The sequence below is a fragment of the Natator depressus genome, chromosome 5, assembly GCF_965152275.1.
Source record: "Natator depressus isolate rNatDep1 chromosome 5, rNatDep2.hap1, whole genome shotgun sequence".
In the NCBI taxonomy this organism is placed as follows: Eukaryota; Metazoa; Chordata; order Testudines; family Cheloniidae; genus Natator; species Natator depressus.
Window position 1 is genome coordinate 13,551,177 of NC_134238.1, and position 25,605 is coordinate 13,576,781.

At 43.5% G+C, this 25,605-nt stretch overlaps 1 protein-coding gene across 1 annotated transcript in view; it reads right to left on the reverse strand.

Annotated features, from left to right (window-relative positions):
* Positions 1-24,874, reverse strand: part of SKOR2 (SKI family transcriptional corepressor 2) — a 41,641-nt gene extending 16,767 nt beyond the window's left edge. The window contains exons 1-6 of the mRNA XM_074953887.1: positions 24,631-24,874; positions 20,297-22,437; positions 19,367-19,430; positions 18,971-19,042; positions 5,845-5,910; positions 5,352-5,450 (exon numbers count right to left, since the gene is read on the reverse strand). Of these exons, the coding sequence (XP_074809988.1) occupies positions 5,352-5,450; positions 5,845-5,910; positions 18,971-19,042; positions 19,367-19,430; positions 20,297-22,399 (2,404 nt within the window). The 5' untranslated portion in view covers positions 22,400-22,437; positions 24,631-24,874. The remainder of the gene's footprint in view (positions 1-5,351; positions 5,451-5,844; positions 5,911-18,970; positions 19,043-19,366; positions 19,431-20,296; positions 22,438-24,630) is intronic.
* Positions 24,875-25,605: the final 731 nt, after the last annotated feature.

Consider the following 25,605-nt stretch of genomic DNA (forward strand, 5'->3'; position numbering starts at 1 on the left):
CATGTAATTTTTTCAATGGGCCAGATTCTGCACGCATTGCTTAAGCAAAACTGCCATAGACTTGAGTGGGAAAAGCAAACTCTCCTAAAGAGTCAAATTCTGCTTTTAGTTGCACTGGCATAAATCCATTGACTCCAATGGAGATATTCAATAAGTGAGAACAGAATTTGGGCCACAGGCTATAGGATTTGACTCAGGGCTTGTCTCTGTGGCGATTTAGTGTGCGGCAAGCTGGGGTGTGAATCTATTGTGCATTGGCCTGCCGTAGCGCACACTGACTTACTAAGACCACTACAGAACATTTAGTGCATGGCAGCAGGGTCCACTTCGTGCATGGCAGGTTAGCACTATAGATTCACACCCCAGATTGTCATGCTCTAAATCATTGTATAGATAAGCCTTGAACCTTTATAAAGTAGGGCTGGAGACTGAAAGCCCAAGCAGACGACCCAGGAAACACAAGAAAACTCTATAAAATGCAGTAACCGGAAGGGAGAGATCTTTGAGGCGACCGAACACCTTGTCCTAGACAGCTGGGTTACAGTGCAAACTGGCTTTCCTCTATTTGATTCTAAGATAAAGCAACAGCCTTTGGTTTCTTTCTTGATAACCATTTCACACTAAAGGTTTTGGAGAAAAAGCTCACTAGGATAAAAGATATTTTTTTTTGTTGGACTACATGTCCCACTAGTTTATAAGGGGAAAAAATGAGATTCTAACTTGGACAAATACAATCTAAAATAAAGATCTTTATGAGAAGGGAAATACTTAGAAAGCAACAATACTGAAGGTGACCTGGGGCTGACACTGGACAACTGGACAGGAACTTTCTATACAGTGTGATGAAAAAACAAAACCAACCAAACCTAATGCCATTTTAAGCTGAGAAGCAGAGGCATTGCCCTGGAGGTGATAGTCCTCCCCTGCACTCGTGAGACTGCATGTAAATTATTGCATGCAGCACCTCAATGACAGAGATGCCAACAAACCAGAGGGAATTTGGAGAAGAGCAACTATATGAGGAGGGATTTACTTAATGAGTAAAAGAACTGGACATACGCCTTGGTCATTAGGACACTAGCCTAACACTCAGGAAATCTGATTCAATTTCCTCCTCTGCCATGGACTCCCTGTGTGACCTGGAGCAAGGCATTTGGCCTTTCTGTGCCTCAGTTCCCCATCTGTAAAATGGGGATAATAGCACTACTTTCCTCACAGTGGCATTGTGAGGATACAGAAAGATTGTGAGATGCTCAGATACTAATGTGATGGGGCCATATAAGATTGTAAGATACACAGAAAGATTACAGCCTACAAGTGTCTGATGAGTATAAACAGCAAGGAAGGAAAGGAACTGCTTAGGGTGTTGCAAAGCAGAGAAAGTTATAACCCGATCCAAGGGCTGGAAGTTTAAGCTAGTCAAATTCAGACAGGAAATAAGGTGCACATTTTTAATTATAAAAATAATGAATCTTTGGAACAATTTACCAAAGGTTGGGGTGCATTCTCCATCACTGGCACTTTTTCAATCAAGACTGGGTGTTTTTCTAAAAGATCTATTGGGAATTATTCTGAGGAAGTTCTATGGCCTGAGTTACACAGGAGGTCAGACTAGGATGATCACAATGGTCCCTTCTGGCCTTGGAATCCATGAGTCTATAAGGAGTGATGTGATGAAACTTGAAATTAAACAAAGGAAAATTTGATCTGAATATTAGGAAAAAAATCTGACCAATGAAGCATGAAACAGTCTCTCCAAAGGAAGTAGGTGGAGCTCCATTATTTTAGTCACTGAGAACTAAACTGGACCAGACCAAAGCCCTGGAAAATATGCTGTAGGAAACAATTCTGCATTGCCTAAGAGGATGAACATGAGGACCACAACGTTCTGATTCATCTCCAATTTCTCAACTCCTAAATGAGTATCTACAGAATTCTTTGGCTGCCCATCTCTAAGCTGCCTCAACAAGAAAGAGCAACTGATGGAAATGAGACATTTGCAACTTTTGGAAGGACTTCTCTCTTGTCCATTAAAGAAACCTGAGTAATATAAAAATGTGACAGATTTTTTATATAGTTACAGTTACAAAGAGGGAGCAAAATTCTGCCTTTGGGGGGGACACACCTGTTTCGCATTGAGAGAAGCTGGCATATCCAGGCCATTGAGAAATTACATCCCCTGCACCCGTGCAATGTACACTGTTTTATCACAGAGGGTATCATTTTTTCAGTGTGAATGGCTTAGAATTTCGGTATAGTTACTATCCCCACGTTACGGATACAAAAGCTCCCTAGGGAAATGGGTTTATAGTGGCACTGACAACATTCCACAATACCGAGGGGAACAGAGATGAATATTTAAAGAGGACCCTGTGGCACCGCTCTGGATGCCAGTGCCAATACTATTAATTCATACGGTGCCCACAATTTGCTCAGTAATGTACAGACATGCAAGCCATGGGCCCCACCCTGACGGGTTTACAAGCCAAGCTGTGGGAGATATCTTCAGTTGGTTTGCCAGGCTGTTACAGAGCTGTCTTCCAAGTACGTGTGTTGGCTCACTGCCCTGTGGCAGAGATGAACGCTTCCCTCTTAAAAAAAAAAAAAACAACTCTATTGCAAAGGTGCTGCCCTGTTAGACTTGCAAACCAAAGGCCTCTTGTCCACAGATGAGGTATAGAACAGGCAACAGCAGCTCCTACGCTGCAAGGGGAGGTGCAAGATTCCCCAGAATCCCCCCTCCCCCTCCGAAGTATGCCTTCATCCCAGCCAGCTCTAGGGATGGGAAGAGTTGTTTCACCTCCATAGCCCATTCAATCCTTTGCTCAAGATCACACAGTGAGCGGATTGGAAATCCGGACCTGCTGCTTCCCAGCTCCACGCTCTTCCTTCAAACTCTGCTGCCTCCAGGTCATCAGTCTCCCAGAAAGAAGAGGTCCATTTTCCTTCTAGGGCTCATTTTCTGTACGTTTAATTCCTTACCATTTTCAATTCAACTGCCTTTTAATAAGACCCTCTGCAATCTACCAAGAGATTGATCTATCTGGTCCTTTTGTGACGGCCCCAGCACAAGCTCTCAACATGGAGCAAGCCGGGGACCTACAGAACCAAAACCAAAAAATCCTAGCCCTTGAGCTTAAAAAGCAGCTCCTTTTCCAGGTGGCGGCAGAGCTGCTGTGGAACAATCTATCGAGGGGGTCACAGTTAGCGAGTATGTTATATATGTTTTTTTTAGAAAGGCCTGTTCTCCCATTGTACTCTACTTGTTTTCTATTTTAAACTAGAGTAAAATTGACCACTGCTTTGTGGTATATTGAAACCACCTATTTTTCAAGCTGGTGTGCACGGATGCCACTTCCTTGGTCAGCAGTACGCATTATTTTCTTTCATATGAATTATATTTCATGTGGTTTAATGGCAGGGTTTATTTACATGGCAATGATGGAGTATTAATTTTACTGCAGAACGAAAGGATAAATGTGAGACCTGAATGGCAAGATTCCAAGTGCCATTTTTACAATCCCATGATTTCAAGTACATGAACTGAAGTACATGAATTACTTTAAAATCATCTAGCTCCAAGCCCAATGGCAGAATTTGTACTGCATATTGGGTCATCCTTGTTTTATGGCATACTTCACATAACTTCAGGATTTTCTGTGTATTTATTTATGAAGATGTACTAATCTTTTTGATATCCAGGCTAAAGATGGGAGACATTCAGAGAGGCCTTCTTTGCTTTTCTGTATTCTCCCTGATGTCATGACTTTTGAGGGGTAAAATTCGACTCTTTCTACTTAAAGGTGGGAAAAATATTGTTTTCACATCACAGAGAAGGGAAAGGGGAGTACAAAGGCCTGTTTTTCTGCTTTTTTTTTAAACCTTGGGAATATCTGGCATATCGAGTCTTGTCTTCATTGAGTTTGTGGAAGGACTCTTTGCAGGACCAAAAAACTGGAATGGTTTGCAGCTGAAGAAATGGCATTGTTTGGAGCTTTTTGCCCAAGAAATCGTCAGTGCCTTCAGTCAGATAAGTGAGAACAAAAAACAAGCATCTGACTAAAATCCCTTCCCCTCCCAGCTGATTAAGTTACAGCTTCTAGGCTTTTGTCACGTCCTATTCCCAATAATTCTCTGTCAATCCACAGAACCCTGCAGCAAAAGGGGCATAGACAAGACCTGATATTAAAATTAAAAGCAAACAGACTTTAAAAACAAAAATGCAACCAAACTTTCAGGCCTTCTTTAGACATCAGGAAGAAGCACAAAAGGGCACAAACAGTTGAGTTTCCTTTTCAGGGCACCGTTAACACTGAGCCTCGCTCCTTCACTCTTCAGTGGAGCAAATGGCAGCAGAGGATTGGGTGCTTGAACAGCTGCAAGGCAGTGACATCTCCTTATGCACAGTGGGCGACACGTGGGAAGCGCTGAACTGCAGTACTGAGTGCAGTTCAACGTGGCATAAGAAGAAGCGGAAAGCTGCAGAGGCACCTTGTCTTGCCCAGCGGTATAGAATCATACAAATCAGAAACCGAAAAGGCCTATTATGTCATCTAATCTGTCCCTGGCCAGTGCAGGATTTTCTCTTACAACATATTCTCCACTGCTTCATTCAGTCTATTTTGAAAAACCTCAAGCAATTGGTCTTCCACCATAGGGGAGAAAATTCCATATTGGTTTTATGATGTTCTTCATAATCCTTTGTTTATATGGCATATTCCATCACCTCTTAATGACCCAGATCCTCAGCAATGGCCAAAGAACATGCAATCCACCTCAGGACAGAAAATGCAGCAGTGGCCTTTGCATGCCCCAAATTTAGGCTGAGCCAGTCCCCCAGCATCACTTAGAACAGCCTGAAGGCCACTGGCTAAGAAGGCCTAATGGGGTTGATTCAACAGATGGGCATTACAGGGTAGAGTGCAGTCCCAACTGTTCCCTTTTGGCCAGCTGCAGGACAACAGGTGTGGCATAGGCCCTAATGCTGTAGGTTCCCCCTTCAATGGAGCGCGGCTAGTTATGTTGGCTTTATGGTCAGAATACAACAGTGGGGCAGGTCTTGGTGGACCCCTAATGTTTTCAACAGGGAGATGAAAGTTACCAAAACCAGTTTGACAAAATTGTGGTTTATACTTATCCAAAAATACACAACATCTCACTTCAAGTTTATGCTTGAAGGGCCTGACCTACTGCCATTGAAATCTATGGTAGAATTCCCATTGACTTCAGTGGGGCCAGCTCAGGTGTCTAGTGACAAACACACCTATAAACATCATTCCTATATTTTTATAAATTGATAATAAATAATGATGACATTCTACAAACAGTGAAAACACAGAAATATGTCTTACTGAATACTGGGAAAGAAGCGTTTCCTTTCAACACTTGGAATTCCTGTTCTAATCTTCTCCGTAAATCTATTTGTTCAAACAAAACCTTCTGAAGTTCTTCTAACAAAGAGAAAAGAAGAGCTGTTTTACTAATTTGTATAAATAACTCTTGAGCGAACTGCTATGTGTGGCAATTCATTATTATAAGAAAATATTTTAGTAGTTTAAAAAAAACGTTGTATAGATCTAGGATAGATTTTGTGCAGAAATCCATGAATATAAATCAATGTAATATATTATTTTAAAGTATTGTATTACAGTGTCATGTATTGATTGATATGTATGCATTAATCTCAATTATATCTACCCAAAGGTCCATATATTATTCATATGTTACTTGTCAAGCTTAAAATATAGTGCTGAACAAAAATACTTCCCTATTATCCTTATATTCTATTAAAACCAAGAGCATTTTAATAATATCAAAGCTGGGGGGGGGAGAGGAGGGTGTTACCTTTCCCCATGTTTTCTACGTCCTTCTTCAGTGAATGAGGTGAATTGGTTTCTTGCGTGTGTTCACCTTAATAAAGGAAGGAAAAAGTTATTGATTTATAATACGTTGCTTCTTATCGGGTATTGTTCTTTCATCCTCTTTGAAAGTCTGGACAGAAGGTTTCAGCATTCAGAGCTCACTCCTGCAGTGTAGGATAAACCACCATTGATGTCAAAGGGAGTTCTGCCTTTGCAAAGACTGCAGAATCGGGCCCTTATCATAATCCCCAGACTTCTGATGTCATATCTTCTATGATCTTAAGTGTTATCTTAGATGTCCAAGGCTTCAGAAATGCTCGGCACGAAATGTCATTGCTTAGAAGTATTTTTTATAAACAGAATTTATCACCATGATGTTTAGCGTACACTAGCTCCTAATTTCAGATGGTAACTAGTTGGCATACGTGCTCCTCGAAGGCCAAGGCAGGTACATAGGTGCGCTAAGCGAGTGAGGGGATAGCATCCCTTTCCCAACCCAGGGGCAGGATGTGGTTCAGATGGATATGCAGACCATGCTGCTGCTAAGGTCTAAGGACAGGAGACATGATACATGATAAATGGAGTGGGGAATAGTTATTGATTTACATCAATAAGAGAGAAAGCAATGTCCAAATCTTGCTGTCCTTCCTCCAAGACATACCAAAGTCCCAAACTGTCCTCTCTCTCCCCCGACAGCTAAAGAAATTACATCCATGCCTTGACTACGTCACCTCCCTCTTCTCTGGCCTCCCTGATATCCATTTCACCTGTCTCCTACTCATCCAAGACGTGGTCACTAACATTAATTTCCTTCCCAGATATGCCCACGTCAACCCGCTCCCCAACCGTGCATGGCCCCAATGGCTCCCCATTCTCCACATCAAATTGAAACTTCTCGTCCTCACTTTCAAGGCCCTGCATAATTCTGTCTCACCCGACATCTTGAATCTTGTCTCTTACTGCGTCACCTCTGCACTGCCACAGATACCAACCTCAATGCCTCTCTCATTCACTTCTCCCCCAAACATCAGCCTACCTTCTTCCATCCCACTCACTATGCACAGGATGCCCAAGCTACTGCCTGCTCTTCATTCACATCCCTCCTGAAGACTTACTGAATCTATGATGCCCACAAAAAAGTGACCCAATAGAGGGGCAGGACATTACTTAGATTTATTTTGCCCATCAAAGTTATGTCCATCAGCACACATTCCTGCTCCTTTCCTGCTCCTACTGGTTAGAAACAGGCCAATTCTATGGAGAAAACGCCCTTTGAAGCAGCCTTTTTGCTTGCATGAGGTCTCTGATATTAGGCCCTAATTTAGAGCATGGCCTTGATAAATCTGAGCAGACATGGTACATTTGAAGCATACTAGATAATTGGCCTTTGTCGATAAACTTGTATAAATAGGAATCCCTTTCTTTTGTTTTTTAATTAAAAGATTTCATTTTTAAAAGAGATTAATCTGGAAGTTAGTATTTAGAATGCTTTAATGTAAAAAATACTTTAAAATGAATATGGGACTACAACAGATTGAATAGTCTTTCTGGAATTAACTGGCAGAGTGTTAAATTAGCACAAGGTTTGAGTGTGTGCAGGGGAAGGGGGGGGGAGCATGCATTCCCACTGGCAGTGCTAATTACTGGGTTTTAGATTATATGCTCTTCAGAAGAGGGACTGTGTCCTCTTTTGTGTTTCAAAGGGGCCTAGTACATTCTGGGGGTCAGCACAATCTAAATTACACAGAACAATCTCATCTGTTTAGGAAACATTTCTATTTTCATCACTGTCATTGACTTAGGAGCATGTTTTCCATTCCCTTTTGTAGTATTGGTATTTAACTCTTTGCAAGCACTGGGCAGGCCAGATTCTTCAAGACTGCTACGTGAAGAACTCACCTTGACTTTAATGACAGTTCCAAGAGCAGAGGGCTTGAAGGACTGTGGACATGGGAGTTAGACAGCTAGGCACTTCTGAAAATCCCACTAGGTGCCTAGCTACATTTTCAGGTGCCTAAATGCCTTTACAAACCTGGACCGTAGGACTCTAACAAAGTCAATGTGATTTAGGCTCCTAAGTGTCCAAGATGCATTTGAAAAAGGAACTTAGGTCCTTCAGTGCAGGGACTGCATCTCTAGGAGCTCTGTAGGGTGAGAGATTTATGATGCTAAATAAATACTAAGTAACAGGGAAAGCAGAGTAACTTCCATTTGAGAAGAGAGAGAAAAACAGTCATAAGGATTCAGTGAAACAAGTCTCTCAGAGCTTGTGTTAGAGGATACAGTAGAGCAGATGTTCCCAAACTTTTTTTGGAGGGGGGGGACTGTGCTCCACCTTCTCCATGGGAGTCACATAACAGGCCCACCCCCAGCCCAAGTTCCACTCATCCGGCTCACGCCTTTGGTGGCATCAGGACCCAGCTGGCTCCATCCCTGAAGGAGCTCCTGGAAGTGGAGCAGATCAGGGCTCCTCCCTCCCCCTCCCCCCTATCCCAGAGCCTCTCACTCCAGGAGGCTCCAGATGGTTTAAAATACATAGGGTGCGGCCAGCCAGGCCAGGCCAAAGCAGCAGCAGGGACAGTGCACAGAGAGTCCCCAGTGGGCAGGAGGGGGAGAGCAATAGGTTGGTGCAGAATTGCACTCCCCCTGATGGCTGGGGCTTCCCTGCACAATCTCCCCAATGCTGCCCTGCCCTGGACATCTGGCCAGCATCAGCCCTGCACCCCACCTCGCTCCCCCGATAGCCTCATTGCAACTAGTCACCTAGAGGGGCATGCCCCATGGCTTGAAAACCAATGCGCTGGAGGACTCAGGTCATTTCTGACTCTAATTTCTATTATTCTCCATGGATTTAAATCTGTTTGATACACTGTTTTAGGTTTTTACATAATGGCCAACATTTTCTTAAGAAGAGTGGGATCTTTTAAAAGCACCTAAATCACCTAGGAGAAAGTCCCACTGAGTTGAAGTTGACATCAATGAACAGGTGATCTAGGAGTAAATGTACCATTAAAGTCAACTTCAGCTCCATGGGACTTTTGCTCCTAGGTCATTTAGACGCTTTTGAAAATCCCACTCATTTGAGTATGGATCTAAAAGCCTAACTTTAGGCTTCTATTTTTGAAAATTCTGACCTGGGCTTATTATTGTAGCATTGAAGGCCCCAGTCCTGCAGTGAGTCTGCCCTAAGGAATCCAATTTCAAGACGAGGTTCTAAGTAAATAAAACATGCTGCATTTACTATATGGAGCAGGACTCCTGATGTTTACCTGCTAAATCTGTGAAAAAGCCAGATGGTTAAAATAATTTCTGGGAACCTAGACTTTGTAAAATATTACACTTACACAGACTAGCAGAACTTTAAACATTTAAAATGTATGCAGCTCCTTTTATATATGTTTTTAAAATTCTGTGCGAAGACAAATAGACAAAAGTCTTAAATTTTAAGCAGAAAGCTAGTTACACAACTAGACAGGAGGCTAGATGATATAGTGACATTAACATCTGCCTCCTTCGGTCCCCCGGAGTGAAATCTGGTTTACATCATACTGTAAATGAAATCATTTTGATGTTCCATACTTAGAACCTAATGGATATTTGCCCACATTGTGAAAGATGTGGTATAATTGGCAATCTCTGCTAAACAGAGATCTAGAACTGAATGGGATATTGCAGAGAAGGTAATTGGCAGAACTTCATGGGCTGTTTGCAAAGCACCTTACCACATTTGGCTGCCTCTAGGCAATACATTCAGATTTAGCAGAACTACAATTCAACAAATTGAAAAATAGGGATAAAGACATGCTCAAATTCTGGCTCACCGTGCAGTTATGCACACCAGAAAAACAGTGCACAAGCTCGTACAGAGTGGGATGCCCCAATTCTGTCTCCTTAAAACACACAAAGAGCCTGATCTGGAAAGCCTATACTACAGAAGACATAAAGAAGCACAGTCAATGGTGACATCTGCAACATCCTGGGAGGAACCTCCTCTCCAGATTCCTGCCCAGGACATTGGAACAACCAAAAAAGAATGACCCCAGAGTTTCCATCTCACATTATTTTAAAAAATCCAAAACACTGAGCCCCGTGCGTGGTGGGATAGGAATTTGGCAGTTTAGCCTGGCCTGCATGATTGCAGTGGAGATATGATTAATATAGTTTATATAGTGGTTGCCATTAAAATGTCAGCACATTTTCCCCAGATCTAGAATAGCAGATAACTGTGGTATTGCAGCTACTACTATGTGGTAATCATTTGAAATTATGACTTTTTAATAATCCTGTTCTTTACTGTTTGTACAGGTGCTACTCTGATGCAACTGAGACTGGGGCCCCATTGTACTAGGAACAATGACAGTCCCTGCTTTGAAGGACTTGAAATCTAAACAGACAAAGGGTGGGAGAAAAGACATATTAGCCTCATTATACAGATGGGGAACGGAGGCAAAGAGAGTTTAAGTGACTTGCCCAAGAACAGACAGCAAGCCTGTGGCAGAGCCTGGCACTTCCAAGTCCTGTCCCTTACCCACATGTCCATCATTCTTTTGTTTTGCACTTTGCAAGTAGACTTGGTGCTTTGATGTGCTCCCAGCACTAAAGGTCTCAATGCAGCAAAACTCTTAAAGGCTGAGATGGGGAGGTTATTCCTGTTTCAAGGGGCCTGGTCCATATAATATAATCACAGGTATTATTCCTATATTCTTGTTTTTTTCCCATAATCTGTTTTTTACTCTTTTCTATCAAGTTTAATCAGTTTCTCCTTTTTCATATATATGTTAAAATTTGCTACATTTTATTTGGTTATTTTAATTCAAGGTCAAACTTATAAAACCCTTTCTAGAAATGAAAAAATTATGCAAATCTCACATTGGACTAGATTCAGATCTCAGTTACAGCTATAAAAATTATAAGTAACTTCACTGAAATCAGTGAAGTTCCACTAGATTTACTTGAATAGAGCAGAGATCAGTATTGACAAACTATTTTTCCAATGGCAGTTTTGTTCATATGGAACTACTGGATTGACTACATTTATAGGGAATTTACAGGCCAAATTCTGCTCTCAGTTATTCCAGTGCAATTCTGGAGAAACTTCATGGAAGTTAAAGTCATTTTAATGTAACTTTTGGCAATACAGAAGGTGTGAAATTTCTGGATTATATATTTTGAGTATTTCTTGGTGCATATACATTGCTTCTTGTACTTTTCTCCTAAATTTTTAATAATGTTTTTAAAAATGTGGTTAGTTAACTAAAATGTAAACATTTTGGCATAAGGTACTATTAACTTATCTTCTGGAAAGACTTGATCTTTTACCCTCTTGAATTTTCATTAACTCTTAAGAGATTTGAGACAGAAACCATAGAAAATAAATTATTTTAAAAATATAAGAAGGACCAAACCATGCTCCCACTGAAATTAGTGGTAGATCTGCTATTTATGACTGAAGCAGAACAGGACCCCAACATTTTGGAAGATATTAATTTGTTGCCTAATTCTTCAAAATGTATGGTTTTAATCAACAGACCAATTCTGCAGACACTTGTGCACATGAGTAGTCCCACTGATGTCAGGAGAAGGCAGTTATTCATGTGCTTAAGTATTTGCCAAAAAGAATCCTCAGAAAGGGCTATTCTTAAAAATATGAGTGGTACAGGACTAAATAAATCACTACACAACATGCAAGTTGCCAACTATTGAGAAAAATCTTCAATGTTGTTGTGTAATTGGGAATGTGTTTTCATGATGAGCTAATTTTAAAGTAAAACTGGAAGGTCCCCTCTTACATGTATTCAGAAGATTTACTGTGAAACATTTATTGTTGACTTTCAGAAATCAATGCACGCTTACAACCAGTATGCGTGAAAATCATAATATATGAAACATATTCAACATGTACCTTTTTAACATCTGTACGGTCTTCTACATTTATTATAAAAGCTCATCTATGCCTATATATTTATATCGATATAGTTAGTGTGGGGCCAGCATTTCCATTATAAGCTGAGTTTCTATAATGGGATTGTAAAAATTCATTCTGGGGTGATGTGAAATATACAAGATCTCTCTGTCCAGAAAAAATGCTTAACCAAAATAAACAAATAAATAAAATAAATAAACCCCCCCAGTAGGCTTTTAAAAAAAAACCCCATCAAAATAAGAGAAAATACAAATTGGATGATCAGTTTATACTTCTTTTGGGAAAACGGCTAGGTGCTTGTATGACTCAGAATTAATAAAGCGTTTTTTTAGTTACTAACATTTTGTTAGAAGCGGACAGAATTGGTGACAGTAGCAGTTATTTTGTTACATAAGTATTAAATGAGAGTGTGAAAGATAAGTTAAAAAACTGAGGAATACAGCAGACTTGGGACAGGATAGGATACAAATTATATTAAGCATGTATATTGTTGTTATACAAGGTACAGCCATGATTTCTTTTCTTAATCAGTCCATCTCATTGGGTCTGTCTTTCCTCAAAGAGTTCCGGTGATGTTTTTTAAACTGTTATTCTAAGGAAAACATTACCGCAGTATGATGTCTGCACCACAGGTATAGCTGGTAAACACAGTCCTTCAAGCTTTTAGTTCTCTACAACCACAGAAGCTGCACCCTTAAGTATCCTGTAATCCCCCCATTTCAAAGGAAGTCACAGATGGCTGTCAGATTCTTGGGAAAGCTCAATCCTCTGACATCCTAACACAGAAATGGAATAGTACTAGGGAAAGTTTTTCTGCACTTGCTTGGTTAAACTTTAAAAGGATAGTCTAAGGTTGTTGGCTCTCTGACTGAAAGCTGCATATCAGAATGGAGGAATGGGCACATGGCATGATGGGTAACTCCTTCAGCCTCCACAAACAGAGATCTTGGGGGTAGAGTAGCTTCCTATAAGGCAGAGAAAGGCATTTTTGTAACTCCTCAACCCTTGCCCTTGTGGGAGGCTGAGAGTGGAATGGGAGAAGGGAGAGTTAAAGGTGACCTGAAAAGGATTTTTCCTTTAATAATAGAGCATATGACGTGTGTGTGTGAGTGTGTGAGAGTGTGAGTGTGAGAGAGTGTGAGAGAGAGAGATGTACAAAGAGGGCCTGAACCTTTTAAAAAGGGTTTTTTTCCCCCTACTTGTTTTTTACCTTAAAAAAAAAAATCTAGGAATGTTAAGTCTGGTCTCCCCTGTTTTTCCTGAGGTACTTCCCTAGGGGGCTCAGCATCCATTGTGTACTCTGACTCCTTAATTGAAAGGGAGGAGGTGTTGAATACTTAATGGGCTTTCTTTCTCTTAAATATTAATTAAAAGCTAAATAAATGTCTAAAAAAAAAAAACCACACACACTACACAAAACCCAACAATTTTAATCAGTAAAAAGAAAAATCCCTTCCCGTCTTTATAGTACAGCTGTCACTCTGCAGGGCCTTTCCTACCCACAAGCTTAGCCCTGTTAAACTAAAGGTGTCTTTTAAAACCAAAGTAGTTAAACTGGTGCAAACTCTTGGGTAGACACTTATTTTAGATTTAGGAGTGGCCTATTTTGGTTTCACTTAATCCTGTAAAAAAGCAGATTAAGGCCACGTCTACACTATTGGAAATATAGCAGCATAGCTACAGCGCTGTAGTTTTGCTGGTATAACCCTGTAGTGTAGATGCAGACTATAGTGATGGATGGGGTTTTCCCATCACTGTAGAAACTCTACCTCTCTGAGCAATGGAAACATTCCTCCATCGACCTTGCTGTGTCTACACAGGGGCCTTGATCAGCATAGCTAAATTGCTAAGGAGAGTGCGTTTTTCAGGCCCCTGAGCCCCCTGGCTATAAATTTTAAGTGTAGACCAGGCCTAAGCTAAACTGAAACAGGTCACTGTTAATTGGAAATAAGAGTGTCTACAGAGGGTGTAGCAGGGCAGGCTCTACTGCTGCCTCTTTGCACAACAGAAACTGGCTCAGACTCTACTGGTGGTGTATCCACCATGCTCCACCAACACCACCACAGGCCCGTGCAACAGGGCTACTTAGAACATCCTCAGTGCTTTAGACCCTCTCCTCAGGACCGGAGAGGGGCAGAGGTCTCCCTTCCCTGAGGCCTGTGTGTGACTGGCCTCAACTAGCCCTGTTCCTTCCTGTGTCTCTTTATCTTTTTGGGCTGGTGGGCCCTTTACCTCAGCCAGCCTGATCATCTAATTACCTCAGTTAGCTATCTCCAGAGAGCTAACTGGTATCCAAATGATCAGCGTACAGGCTCACCTGTTCACTCCCTGCACTCTGTCACAGAGGGATTTGTGCCAATTTAATGACATCAGTTTATAAACACACAGGTAAACAGGTGCAAGTTTGTGTGCAGACAAGGCCTTGGCTCTTGTGATGTCAACATTTCACTAGCACTCCAGTCACCAGAGTAGCAAAGACCTGAATTTCTAATTTAAAGAAACCAAGAAATTAAAAAATTGAAAGAAAAAAAAAGTCCACATTTCAGAGCATCTTCCTACCCAATAAAGAAACAAAAGGGACACAAACCCATGATTTTTTCACCCTCTGTGTGTCACCTTAAGTGCTTTTCACTTCTATATAGCCTTCCATCAGAGGCTGTTCAAATGCTCTGTAGGCAATGACTAAATAAGTTTCACGCTGCTCCTGCTATACTGATGGGGAAAGTTAGTACAGAAAGACCGAGGGCTAGTCTACACTGAAAAGTTACATTGGCATAGCTATGTCTCTCAGAGGGTGTGAAAAATCCATACCCCACAGCGATGTGGTTAAAATGACCTAAGTCCCTGCATAGACAGTGCTGGGTCGAGGGAAGAATTCTTCTATCAACCTAGCTACCACCTCTCGGGGAGGTGGATTACCTACTCTGACAGGAGAACCCTCTGCCGCTGCAGTGTTTCAAGTGTACACAAGCCTGCAGGTAAGCGGACCTAACCCCTGGTGCAATGTGCCTCTCGGGGAGGTGGATTACCTACAGCAAAGGGAGAACCTAGCCCATCACAGTAGTGTCTACACTGAAGTGCTACAATTCTGCTGCTGTAGTGTTTTAAATGTAGATATGGCCTAATTGATTTGGCCACAGTCACACAGCAAGCCTGTGTCAGGTCCAGGAATATAACCCGTATTTTCCGACTCAGTTCTACGCTTTCCCCCAAAAACCAGTCTTCCTTTTCTCACAAAATTCCCCCTACCTCAGCACTTCCATGCAATTTATTTGTAAGCCTGGTCAGCTGGAGTCATGCTCCCCTATCCATGGCTGCCTTAGGGCTGTAGTAACTACTGCAGGCTAGTCCCTGCCTCTGCATCTCACCCCTGTCTGGAACTGTCTATTGTCTTATTTTAAAGACTTCAGCAGCAGGCTGACTCTCCCCCTTGGATAGTTCAGCCTGCCATGAAGTCAGCATTCATAGCCTGCCTGGATATATATCACTTAGAGGCCATTGATATTTTATGCTGGATAGAGCCCATGTACATAAACAACCAGCTGCACTGGAGGAGCCATAAGAGTCTACTAGATAAATAAATATGCATTTAAAAATATAGATAGATTTTTAACTGGAAGACTATGAGACCTCCAAAAGGAACCATTCTGTGTTAACAAGTAAATAATGGTTGCTTTAACAATTTTTGAAGTAATGCTTTAACAATTAACAATACAATTCTTGAAGAAATCCTAACCAAGAATTCATTTACTTAAAACATTCAAACACCTTCTAAAGGAGCCATGTCACATTTTGGGACTAAGTAGTACGTAAATCAGGATTCAGGAAAACACATAAGCACTTGCTTAAGTGCCTTCCAGAATCGGGACGTATATAAATCTCTCTCTCAAAAGCTAGACGTTTAAAGGTTAATTTGCCTTAAAAAAAAATCAGTCAGGAATCAGTTGTACTTCTGTGCAGATAAAGTCTATTTTATAGACTATAGTCTATTTCATTTAATGTTTAAAAACAAAGAAACTGATTTTTTTTAAAATCTGTATGACGAGAGAGTGCATGAGGAATGAAGAATGGGCTCCAGTATTACCAAACTCAAAACACACAAAAACCATTATCAGGGCCTCAAAAATCATGAGATTAAAAAAAAAATCTTCCAATTTGAAACTAAAGAAATAATAAATCTGGGACTCTTTTTATTTGCCTTTTGATTTTTGAGCCCTTAGGGTACATATTCAAGCTTTCCTCTGTAAGCACAAGGGCTAAGAAATTTACTTTTTTAATGGAAGCTAAGATTCTTCATGCAACCACAGGATTCCAGGAGAGCTGGTTTTACAAAACACCAAATATTGATAAAATCAAGAGACTTGGCAACACTGCTGAAGGCTCTTTGGTAAAAACCTGAAGAGGCAGAAGCCAGTTATTTCAAACTGAAGGCCCCAATCTGTTCTGTAAGTGCAGATCCATTTACTTATGTAGAGTCCCACTGAACAATTTGCAGGGTCAGGGCCTAAATCTGCAATTTTGCCCTTTTCTCTCCCCATACCAGAGTTTTGGCTTCTCTGGTTTTTGCCACCAGCTTGTGTGAAAATGTTAACGTCATTTAAATTTGGGGCCCGGTTCTGAAGCCACTGGGGCCTACTTATGCAAGTAAAGACTGCAGGATTGGGCCTGTAATTCGCTGTGCTTAACAAATATTGGGCCACTTTGTACTCTCCATTACTCTGGTGCAAACCTACAGTAATTTCACAGATATCAATTGAGTTACTCTGGATTTACATTAGCAAAAAGGAAAACAGATTTTGGCCCACTGATATAATTTAGATTTTTCTGAAATCACTGCCACGTCATTCTTTTATTAAAATTAAAAAATTAAAAATTTTTAAAAAAGATTTGAGAATCAGAAATAGTTTTTATAATTTAGAGCATCCACTTCATGACTCCCAAAATTTCTTACTGAGACAAAATTTGAGGCAGTTTGAGTACACTCCTTGTAGAACTGAGCTTTTCTGTAAACAATATGCAGTATTTGTAGTGCACCACAAATTCTGGCCTAGGAATTTCGGCTTTTCTATTCTTCAGCTCCATATGTTAAAGGAAGGTCAGGGTGGTAAATTATCACAGCTTTCCCAAAGAACTGGACCAGTTATGTAAGTCAGTCACAGGTAGCTCTTGAAATAGCCATGGGAATTTGAATAATTGAGAACTCTTTCCTGAACGCTGCTTGATTGAAAAGAAAAAAGAATTTTCACTGACTGTTTGTTGGCTGTACAGTACAGACTGTTTCAGTCCCAATCCGCTTCAGCCTTGGAAATAGCCCTGGTTAATGTTCATGCTAGATTGTGTGTGCGTGCGCACTATCCCAACTGTGTTTCTATAACATAAAAGATATTGAGCTACTTCTAAAGCTATTTTTATTCTGCTGGTGAACATAATTTGAACATGTGCCAAAATATTTCTAAACTATTTCTTCCATATTTTAAAATGTGCAGTTTTAAGATTTAATTTATAATTATATAAGGTCAATTGAATACTTAGAAATTTCTGGGAAGCAGTTTGATAACACTGAATCCAACAGAATGACATTGTAAATATGTTATGAATACCTTGACTTTGTGCAGGACCATTTGGGTCCAATCCTGCATACACTTCCTATGATACCTAGTCCCACTGAAGATAATGGGACTGCTTATGGTAAGATAGCAAAACACCTAATAGTAAGCATTTACATAAATAGGCCCTTAGATATTTTTCAGTTCTCTAGCAGCAATTTGTTCTACCTCTAGCCCCAACACTTTTAACCATCAAAGTGTTGCCAATCATTCCTTAGTATCTTTAGGACTCTTAACAGATTCCAAATATGCGATGTTTTATACATCTTTGAGAACTGAAATGTACATTTTGTAATTGAAATATATGACTATCACTGTTTAGCAATATCAGTGAATGCAAAGCATTCAGATTTTTGCATAAGGTTGCAATATAAATAGTTAAATAAAAACAACCACATCACTATAATTTGTCTAAAAAATTAGCATAGATGGAATCACTTGAAAAAGCAAAAATTAACTTTAAAAAAATTGGCCACAATGAGGAATACAGACAAGGTGTCCTGTATTCTCACTAAATCACTCAGGATTACTTGTTACTATCATGGAAGTTTAATCAATAGCAAGTATTTTAAGGTACACAAAATAATCAGGTGATCTCTACTGACCCACAATAACATATCAATCTCTTCATCATACATTCCCATTATTTAAAATGCTACTGCTTTCTTTCCCCCCTCTCCACATAACAATAATAAAAAGCACCAGAGATGCATTAAGTATTTTAAAGAAATAATCTTTCAAATGCAATAAATTTACCAATGCAATAAATTTAGAAATGTTTGTGATCTTTTTCAATTGTTCTCTGCTATTATATAAGATTTCTTTAAGATCCTATTTTCTTCATTTCCACTCCTTGTACAACTCTCTCTCTCTCCCCCCCTCTCCCCGCTTGCTCTCTCTGTCTCATTTGACAGGCAAATTTGCAGACATTGCCTGAGGATAACAACCTCGTTTGACAGTCAATTAACCGTGAATAGTCAAAGCCAAGGCAGTTTGCATTACATAAATGGAAAATTAGATTCTTTTTTCCCAAGAAACAAAACCCTCTCCTTAAGACACTGCAATAGACAACTTAGTATCAAAACTTCTAATCACGTCTTTCCCAAACCCCTTGGAGACATTTAGCAATCAGTAAAAGGTGGTTTCATTTAATTTGTATAATGTAATTTTTGTAAATGTATTATACATTTTGTGTAGAGATCATTATCATGGAGATAATATAAATGTTGGCATAGATGTCATAAAACACCTTTAATGTCTTTCTGACAGATATTAAAAGCAATAAGCTGTGATCCTTTTTAATGGAAGGTTTCAAAGAGAACATTTCAATTATTGTCATTTTATGCTTTTCCAGCCTGTTTCATTGTGTAACCTGATATATTTCTGAAATTTCTACTGAAATATGCCCAGCAATTAATAATCTTATTGCTATTAATGTCACTGTTTTCCCCCTATTTGCATTTTTCTTAGTTATATCTACTTGGAATTGTTTTTATCTTTACCCTTGCACTAAATATTCAGGCATTTGATTATGAATTTAAGTCTCTGTCTGCTTATCCTCTACACTTTCCTGAGCATACCTGCTATATCTCGCCAGAAGTCTCCTCCTGAAGGCTCTTCTGTGATGAAAAAATTATGCTCTTTGTTCTTATCTAAAATAAAAACAAATGCAACACTTAAAATGCTTTCAGTAGCAGGAAATAGTATACCCAAGACAACAGTAGACTCCAACAAAAATAGATATCTAATATTCAAACACACACTCAGATGTGTTTTGGATGTGAATGAATATTATGTTAAATTGCCATCACAGAGACTATTAGAATGTTTTTTTCTTAATTGAAATCATGGAAGTGATTTATTTTTGTTTAAGTCGTGTTATAGAGAACACATTGATACAACCCACAGAGTTGTGGTTTATTAAGTCTTTTGTTGACTGGATCAACTTTAGAAAAAGAAAATATACGTGTCTTTACCTGAAAAGTTACTGTCCTCTTTTGTAGCCAAAACGACTTGGTTACCTTCCTTGCTTTTCTGATTCTACAGGAATAAAAATAATTAAACACAAAAAATCAATAACTAGAGACAATCATATGCAGATATACAATCTCAGGCAAATACCAAGTCAACAGAAAAAGGGCATCAATAGAAGTGACTATTGTGGAATCCCCCATGACATTATCTTTGATGATTGCCCTTTTGGAAACCTTATAAATCTTGTACGGGTCAAATATGTTACTAGCACCTATATACAACTTCTACTTTGGGTGTTTGTGGGGTGATGGAGGGGTAAAGGAGCTTGGAGGTGTGCAGGTTGGCCTGGATTATTTTCTTCCTTGAGCTAATTTGCCATTGGTAGATTTAACTGGACAGGAGCTATCAGAAAGGACCGAACTCTTTCATCCACTGAAAACAACTTACTGTAAAGAGCAGGGAGTAAGACAAGATGACCTAATAAATATTCTGCACCTCTTGACTTCAAGTACTAACATTTAAATACAGAATGAAGCCCCCAAACCCTCCTGTGGTCCAGTCTGAATTATGTCTAAATGGCTCTGTTTTTAAAAACACAGTTAAGGCCTTCAAGTGGCCCATTTGTAGGAAACAAAAATATCCTTCTGGGAAGGATGTAACCTCTGGAGCAGATCGCTCTCTCTTACTTCTGTTTTAGGGGGATGATTTCTCCACTTTACAAACCGAAATCTACTGTAAGGAAGAGAAACAACCCTCTACATTCGGTCTGAGTTCAAGAACAATTGGGCCGATTTGTATGAACCACCCTGCATATTTTATTTCTGTGGGGAACGCGAGCGATCCATCTTCCTTACGCATATGGAACCGATTCAGCCTAAAGGTGCATTTCAATAATAATAATTAGCTGGAAGGAGCCTAAAGGGGATATTTACATCTTTGTAGGAGGGCTGCTCCTCCAGTGATGGATGGTGCACTGGGCTGCTGCTGCTGCTGCTATTCCCCCCCTTCTGGGGGCCAGGGGGAGGAGGATGCAGCTCTGCACTGGTGTCCCCGAGTTTCTCCTCTTGCTGCTGCCTGGAGGAGTTGACGGAGAAGAGGCCAGTAGCAGCAGCCCGGTCCCTGCTGCCTCCTCCTTTCTCCGTCAGCCCCCGGCTCTGGAGGTACCGGCTGCTCCCCCCTAGGGCGTCCACCCCTTGGTCCCCCTCCTCCTCCTCCTCCTCCTCCTCCTCCGGCTGCTTGTGCCCCTCCACGTCCACCTCCTGCTCTTCCTCCTCGTCCTCGTCCTCCTCTTCCTCGCTGCTCTCCTCGCTGGGGTAGCTGCAGCTGGTGCCGCCGGGGGAGAGGAGGCGGTGCGGGGGCTGGGGCGGCGGCGGGTGGCGCTGGCAGCCCGGCTCCTCCTGCATCAGCAGCCGCGGGGAGGCCGGGTGGTGGGGCCCGCTGCTGGCCCCGTGCAGCTTGGCCAGGCTCTCCGAGTCCTCCTTGCCCCCCACCGGCCGGAAGGCGCTGGAGTGGTGGTAGCCGCTGCCCGCCTTGCGGCCGGCCGGCCCCTCCAGCAGGTGGGGGTGGCGAGCCGGCACCCTGCCCCCGCCGCCGCCCGCCTCCGCCGCGGGGGACGCCGCGTCCCCGCCGCCAGTGGGCGCCTCGAAGAGCGGGTCCCTGCCGCTGGCCGGGGGCGGGGGCGCGGCCGCGGCCGGGGGGGTGCCCAGCCCGGCGGCCGCCGCCTCGCCGCTGGGCTCGGCCAGGTCCAGGAAGGCCTGGCGCAGCAGGCCGGGGCCGTCGCCCAGGGAGCAGCTGAGGGCGCTGGGCGGCTGCGGCGGCGGCTGCAGGTAGGTGGGCACCGGCAGGCCGCCGGGGGCGCGGGGCGGCCAGAACATGCAGAAGGGCGGGTAGAAGGCGGCGTCCTTGCGGCCGGGCCAGAAGAGGCCCGAGAGGCCGCCGGCCGCCTTGTGGGCCTCGCCCGCCGCGCCCTCCTCCTTCTTGTGGCACAGGCCGAAGGCGGCGGCGGGGAAGCCGTAGGGGTGCGGGAAGAGGCCGCCGCAGCCGGGCAGCTTGTGCAGCACGCCGCCGAAGGAGCCCTTGCTGGGCACCGGGATGACCGGGTAGCTCCGCTGGCTCTTGCCGCCGCCCTCCAGCTCCTCGTCCTCCTCGAAGCGGCCCCGCTTCTGCTGCAGCTCCGGCGGCGGCGCCCCCAGCAGGTGCGGGCTCAGCAGCCCGCCGCCCACCACGGCGGCCGCCGCCTTGACCGAGCCCAGCGGGTGGCACTGGGCGGCCGCCGCCGCGCCGGGCTGGGGCGGGGCGGGCGGCAGGGCCCGCTTGCGGCTGCCGCCGTTGAACATGGCCTTGACATCCTCCCAGGCGAAGACCAGCTCGTCCTGGGGGCTCTTGTCCGTCAGCTTGAGGTGGCGGCGCCAGGAGTTGAAGTTGGCGGCGTCGGGCTGCGTGTACTTGGCCTCCGGCGTGCGGTGGGAGTGGAAGATGAACTTGTTGGGCGAGAAGTACATGCTGCAGTAGCTGCACTTGATGCACTTGGCCCGGGAGCTGTTGTAGCGGGCCGGGATGAAGCTGCCCCGGCAGCCCCAGGCGCACTCGTGAGACACGTCGAAGGCGAAGTTGTCCGGCAGCTTGGGGGGCCGGTTCTCCCCCAGGAAGGACTTGCAGAGCCGCTCCGCCTCCCGCTTGGTGATCATGCCGCAGCGGCGGGAGGAGATGGGCATGGCCCCGGCCCGCCGCAGGATCTCCAGCTGCACCGGGGTGCACTGCACGCAGGTGATGCCCAGCGCCACCCTCCTGTTGTGGATCTCGTTGTAGCTGAAGTTCTTCAGCAGGGTGTTGGAGATCTGCGCCAGGCACAGCCGCTCCTGGCCGTCGATCACCAAAGACACGATGGGGATCCCGTACAAAATCACCTGGCCCACTTGGTTAGGCTTCATGCTGGCGTGGCTGGCTCGCTGCTGGCTCATGGAGTCCGGCTGGTAGGTGTTGGAGGGGGAGGAGAGCAGGATGTCCGTAGGTCCTGGCAGGGGGCTTGTCGCCATCTCTTCAGCGCTCAGCCTCGGGAGTCTTCTGTGGCCCACTGGAAGAGAAAAGAACATGGGTCTGCTGGGGATGGGACAGTGAAGCGAGGAAAGGCAAAAAGTCACTCCTTTCTGAGGCTGCGTACTTCGGGGCAGCCCCTAGAATATTTGTCCTACTGTATTATATAACCGCCATCGCGGGCCAACCCAACCGAAGTCCCTCACTTGAGTTTCTTCTGTCAGGGGCTGGGACACACTTTGGTCTATTGACAAGTGAAGCGGACGGAGGAAAGTTAAATCTTTTGTTAAAAAACGTGGACGCGAAAAGGTTTTCAGACCTGACAAGCGCTTATACACTTATTCCAGCCTAACATGCGCTGGAAAAGTACAAACGTGACGTCTAAAAATGGGAGAGACAAGGTAGGTAATATCTTTTATTAGACCAACTTTTGTGAAAGATATTACCTTACCCACCTTGTCTGTCTCATATCCCGGGAACAACAGGGCTACAACACCACATCTAAAAAGGAGTCATTTCACACCCTAGGATTGTTTTCTGCATTCCTACCATACCTTGCACATCTATTGACTTGAGTGGGAGTTCTGAATGGCAAAGCATCTTAAAATGTATTTATCCTAAAACGTATTTAATGTGACTCGATTGTCCTTAGTCCCAGGTTTAATTCACAATTTTGAATCGAAAGTTTAAATAATTTTCTAACATGAAACGAAATCCACATCACCAACGTCTTACAGTGCGTGGTGGTATTTTTGCAGTGGCAAACGCTGTCTTCAGTCGCTAAAAAGAAAAATGTGGAAAGCTTCTAAACCAAAACGGAAATATTTTAGTTAATTTTGGCGCATCAAATGTTAACTATAGTATCTACTGTGATCAACCAGATGAATCTGGATCGTCATTCCTGAGACCCAAATGCTCCTAAATAGAAGGTGTTTATGATTTGAAACCATTTTCAAATGTTTACCTATTACGGTGTTGACATTAGAAAAGCAATGGGTGTGTAAAGAATGTTACAGAGAAGTGGTTTAAGAATTCGACAAGGTTTCAAGGAAGCCACCCAATTACCACCCACCATCAGCAGAAAATATTGAATTGATTACTTCCGCTCTCTCTGGATGCTATCGGGACGTTTCCTCTATCTTCGAAAGGTTGATAATGCCATCTTTTCAAAGGTCAGTGCTTTAAAAACGCATACATTCCAAGATTTCAGGTTAGGAGAATGGTCAGTTCTTTAATTGCGTCAGTTAAGAATATTTTCAAAGCAAATAATAGTTAAAAGAAGGCGTTAGAATGAATCCTATCAAACCAAACAACAAAAACGCCTCTGGGCAAAACAACTGGGTTATTTTACCTCTTTTTTAAAAAACCCCACCATCCTCTCTCCCAAGAAAGCATTGGGTAGTAACTGGGCTAATCAAACCCTACATCAGTTGCTTAAAATTGTCCTTCTCCGACCATCTCAAGCTTGCCATTTATATTTAATAAGTTGCAGGTCATATTTATCTCTGATTTGAAAGATCATAATATAATTCTAATTCTGCCTGTGTTTCATATGGCATTGTTACTGTTTTCCAATATTGCTCTCTCTGATTCTCAGCTTTCATTAGGCGGGTGGCCTTCAGGACTGCTGAACAAACGGAGCACATTCTACCAAGACAGGAACCGAGCTTGTCACCTCGGATGGATCACATACAATATCTCCAGTGGAGGGAGGGTTACTTAATAGGTAATGTGAGACAACAGTTATACCTGGTTTCCCTGCACAAACTCTTCAAATAGCTCCCTCATGGACCAGCTAAGATTCTTATCCTCTCGGCTACTATGCTGACATTTACACAGCCATAGACACGGACCTGAATGAGATTAAGTCCAGCTAGACTTTCCTGGTATGATTTTTCAAGGGTTTTGTGGACCAGGCGTTGTTTAAACCAGTGGAAATGATTTAGAAATCACTTCCCCAATCTTCCCCCTTCTGCCCCCACCCCCCTCCACAGATGGGGTGGGGGAAGCCCTATATAAATAAGATTTAAAAAGGCAATTGGAAGAAAGCAAAAGTTTTGCTCAAGAAAACATCCTATAAAAGGTCCCTAGCACCCTCCCTTTCCCCTATTAATTTAATGCATAACCTGCCGGTCCCTCTCCTCTACGCCCATACACACACCCTGAACTTTATGCAGAAAACCTGACCAGAGCTAACCTTGACCCGAACAGGCAGCGAGGATGAAATATTTACCTCCTCAATCACGGTGTTCTGTACATGTGTGTCCTCCTGACCGGCTTCCAGGGGGGACTCAAAAAGGAGAGGGGGCGGGAGGAGCGAGGGAAGAGACATCAAAGCATGTCCTCAAATCAAGCAGGCAAGGAGTCTCGCAAGGTTTCCTCCGCTCATAGGCAGGCTGTCCTCTGCGTGAATGACAGCGGAGAATGGCGGTTGCGGATGGCCAGCCGGATCAGTCCCCCCCCTCCTTCTCCTCCTCCCCAGCGCGGGTGCTCTCCGCGTGCGATCGGGTCCGCGCCCGGCCCCGGGTGGAGCGCTCGCTGGAGCTCCTTCCCCTCTGTCTCCGAACTCCGGGCGGACCGCGAGGACGACACCCAGTGGGCACGGTGACGTCACCGGCTCCCAGGCACGCCGCATCCAGGGGCTGGCATGCTGCACGGGGCGGGCGGGCGGTGGGGCCTCGCGGAGCCTTGCAGGGGGGTTCAATGGGGGGCTCGGAGACGCCTCGCTAGCTGCTGCCTCGGTGCAGCCACGCGCGGCGACCTGCCACGGCCCCAAACCTGGAAGAACCAGGCATCTCTTCTTCCAGGATTGGGGAGGGGGGAGGGTCTCTTCTATCCCCCCGGTAATGTAATAGCCTCACCAGGCAATCCATTCTGATTATACACAGCAGCGGCTCTTCCAGCTACCCACCTCCCGCTGCTTCCCCAACAGGTGGAGAGAGAGGAGACGCCACCCCTCCCAGCCCCGGTAGAGTACGGAGACGTTTTAAAAATTACATCATGAGGATCCCGAGACCCTCACTCCCTTTTTTTGCCTGAATAGCAGCATCGAGCCCTGTGGATAATTCCTCTCCGTCCCCTTCTCAAACGTATTTTGAAGAAAACCTGCACAAATACTCGCCAGGCAGACTCTGCTCACTCCTAATGTGGGTCGAGTGTAAGATACGTCTGTAGATTGCCTTGTGTTTAAAACAAGATGCATTGTCCA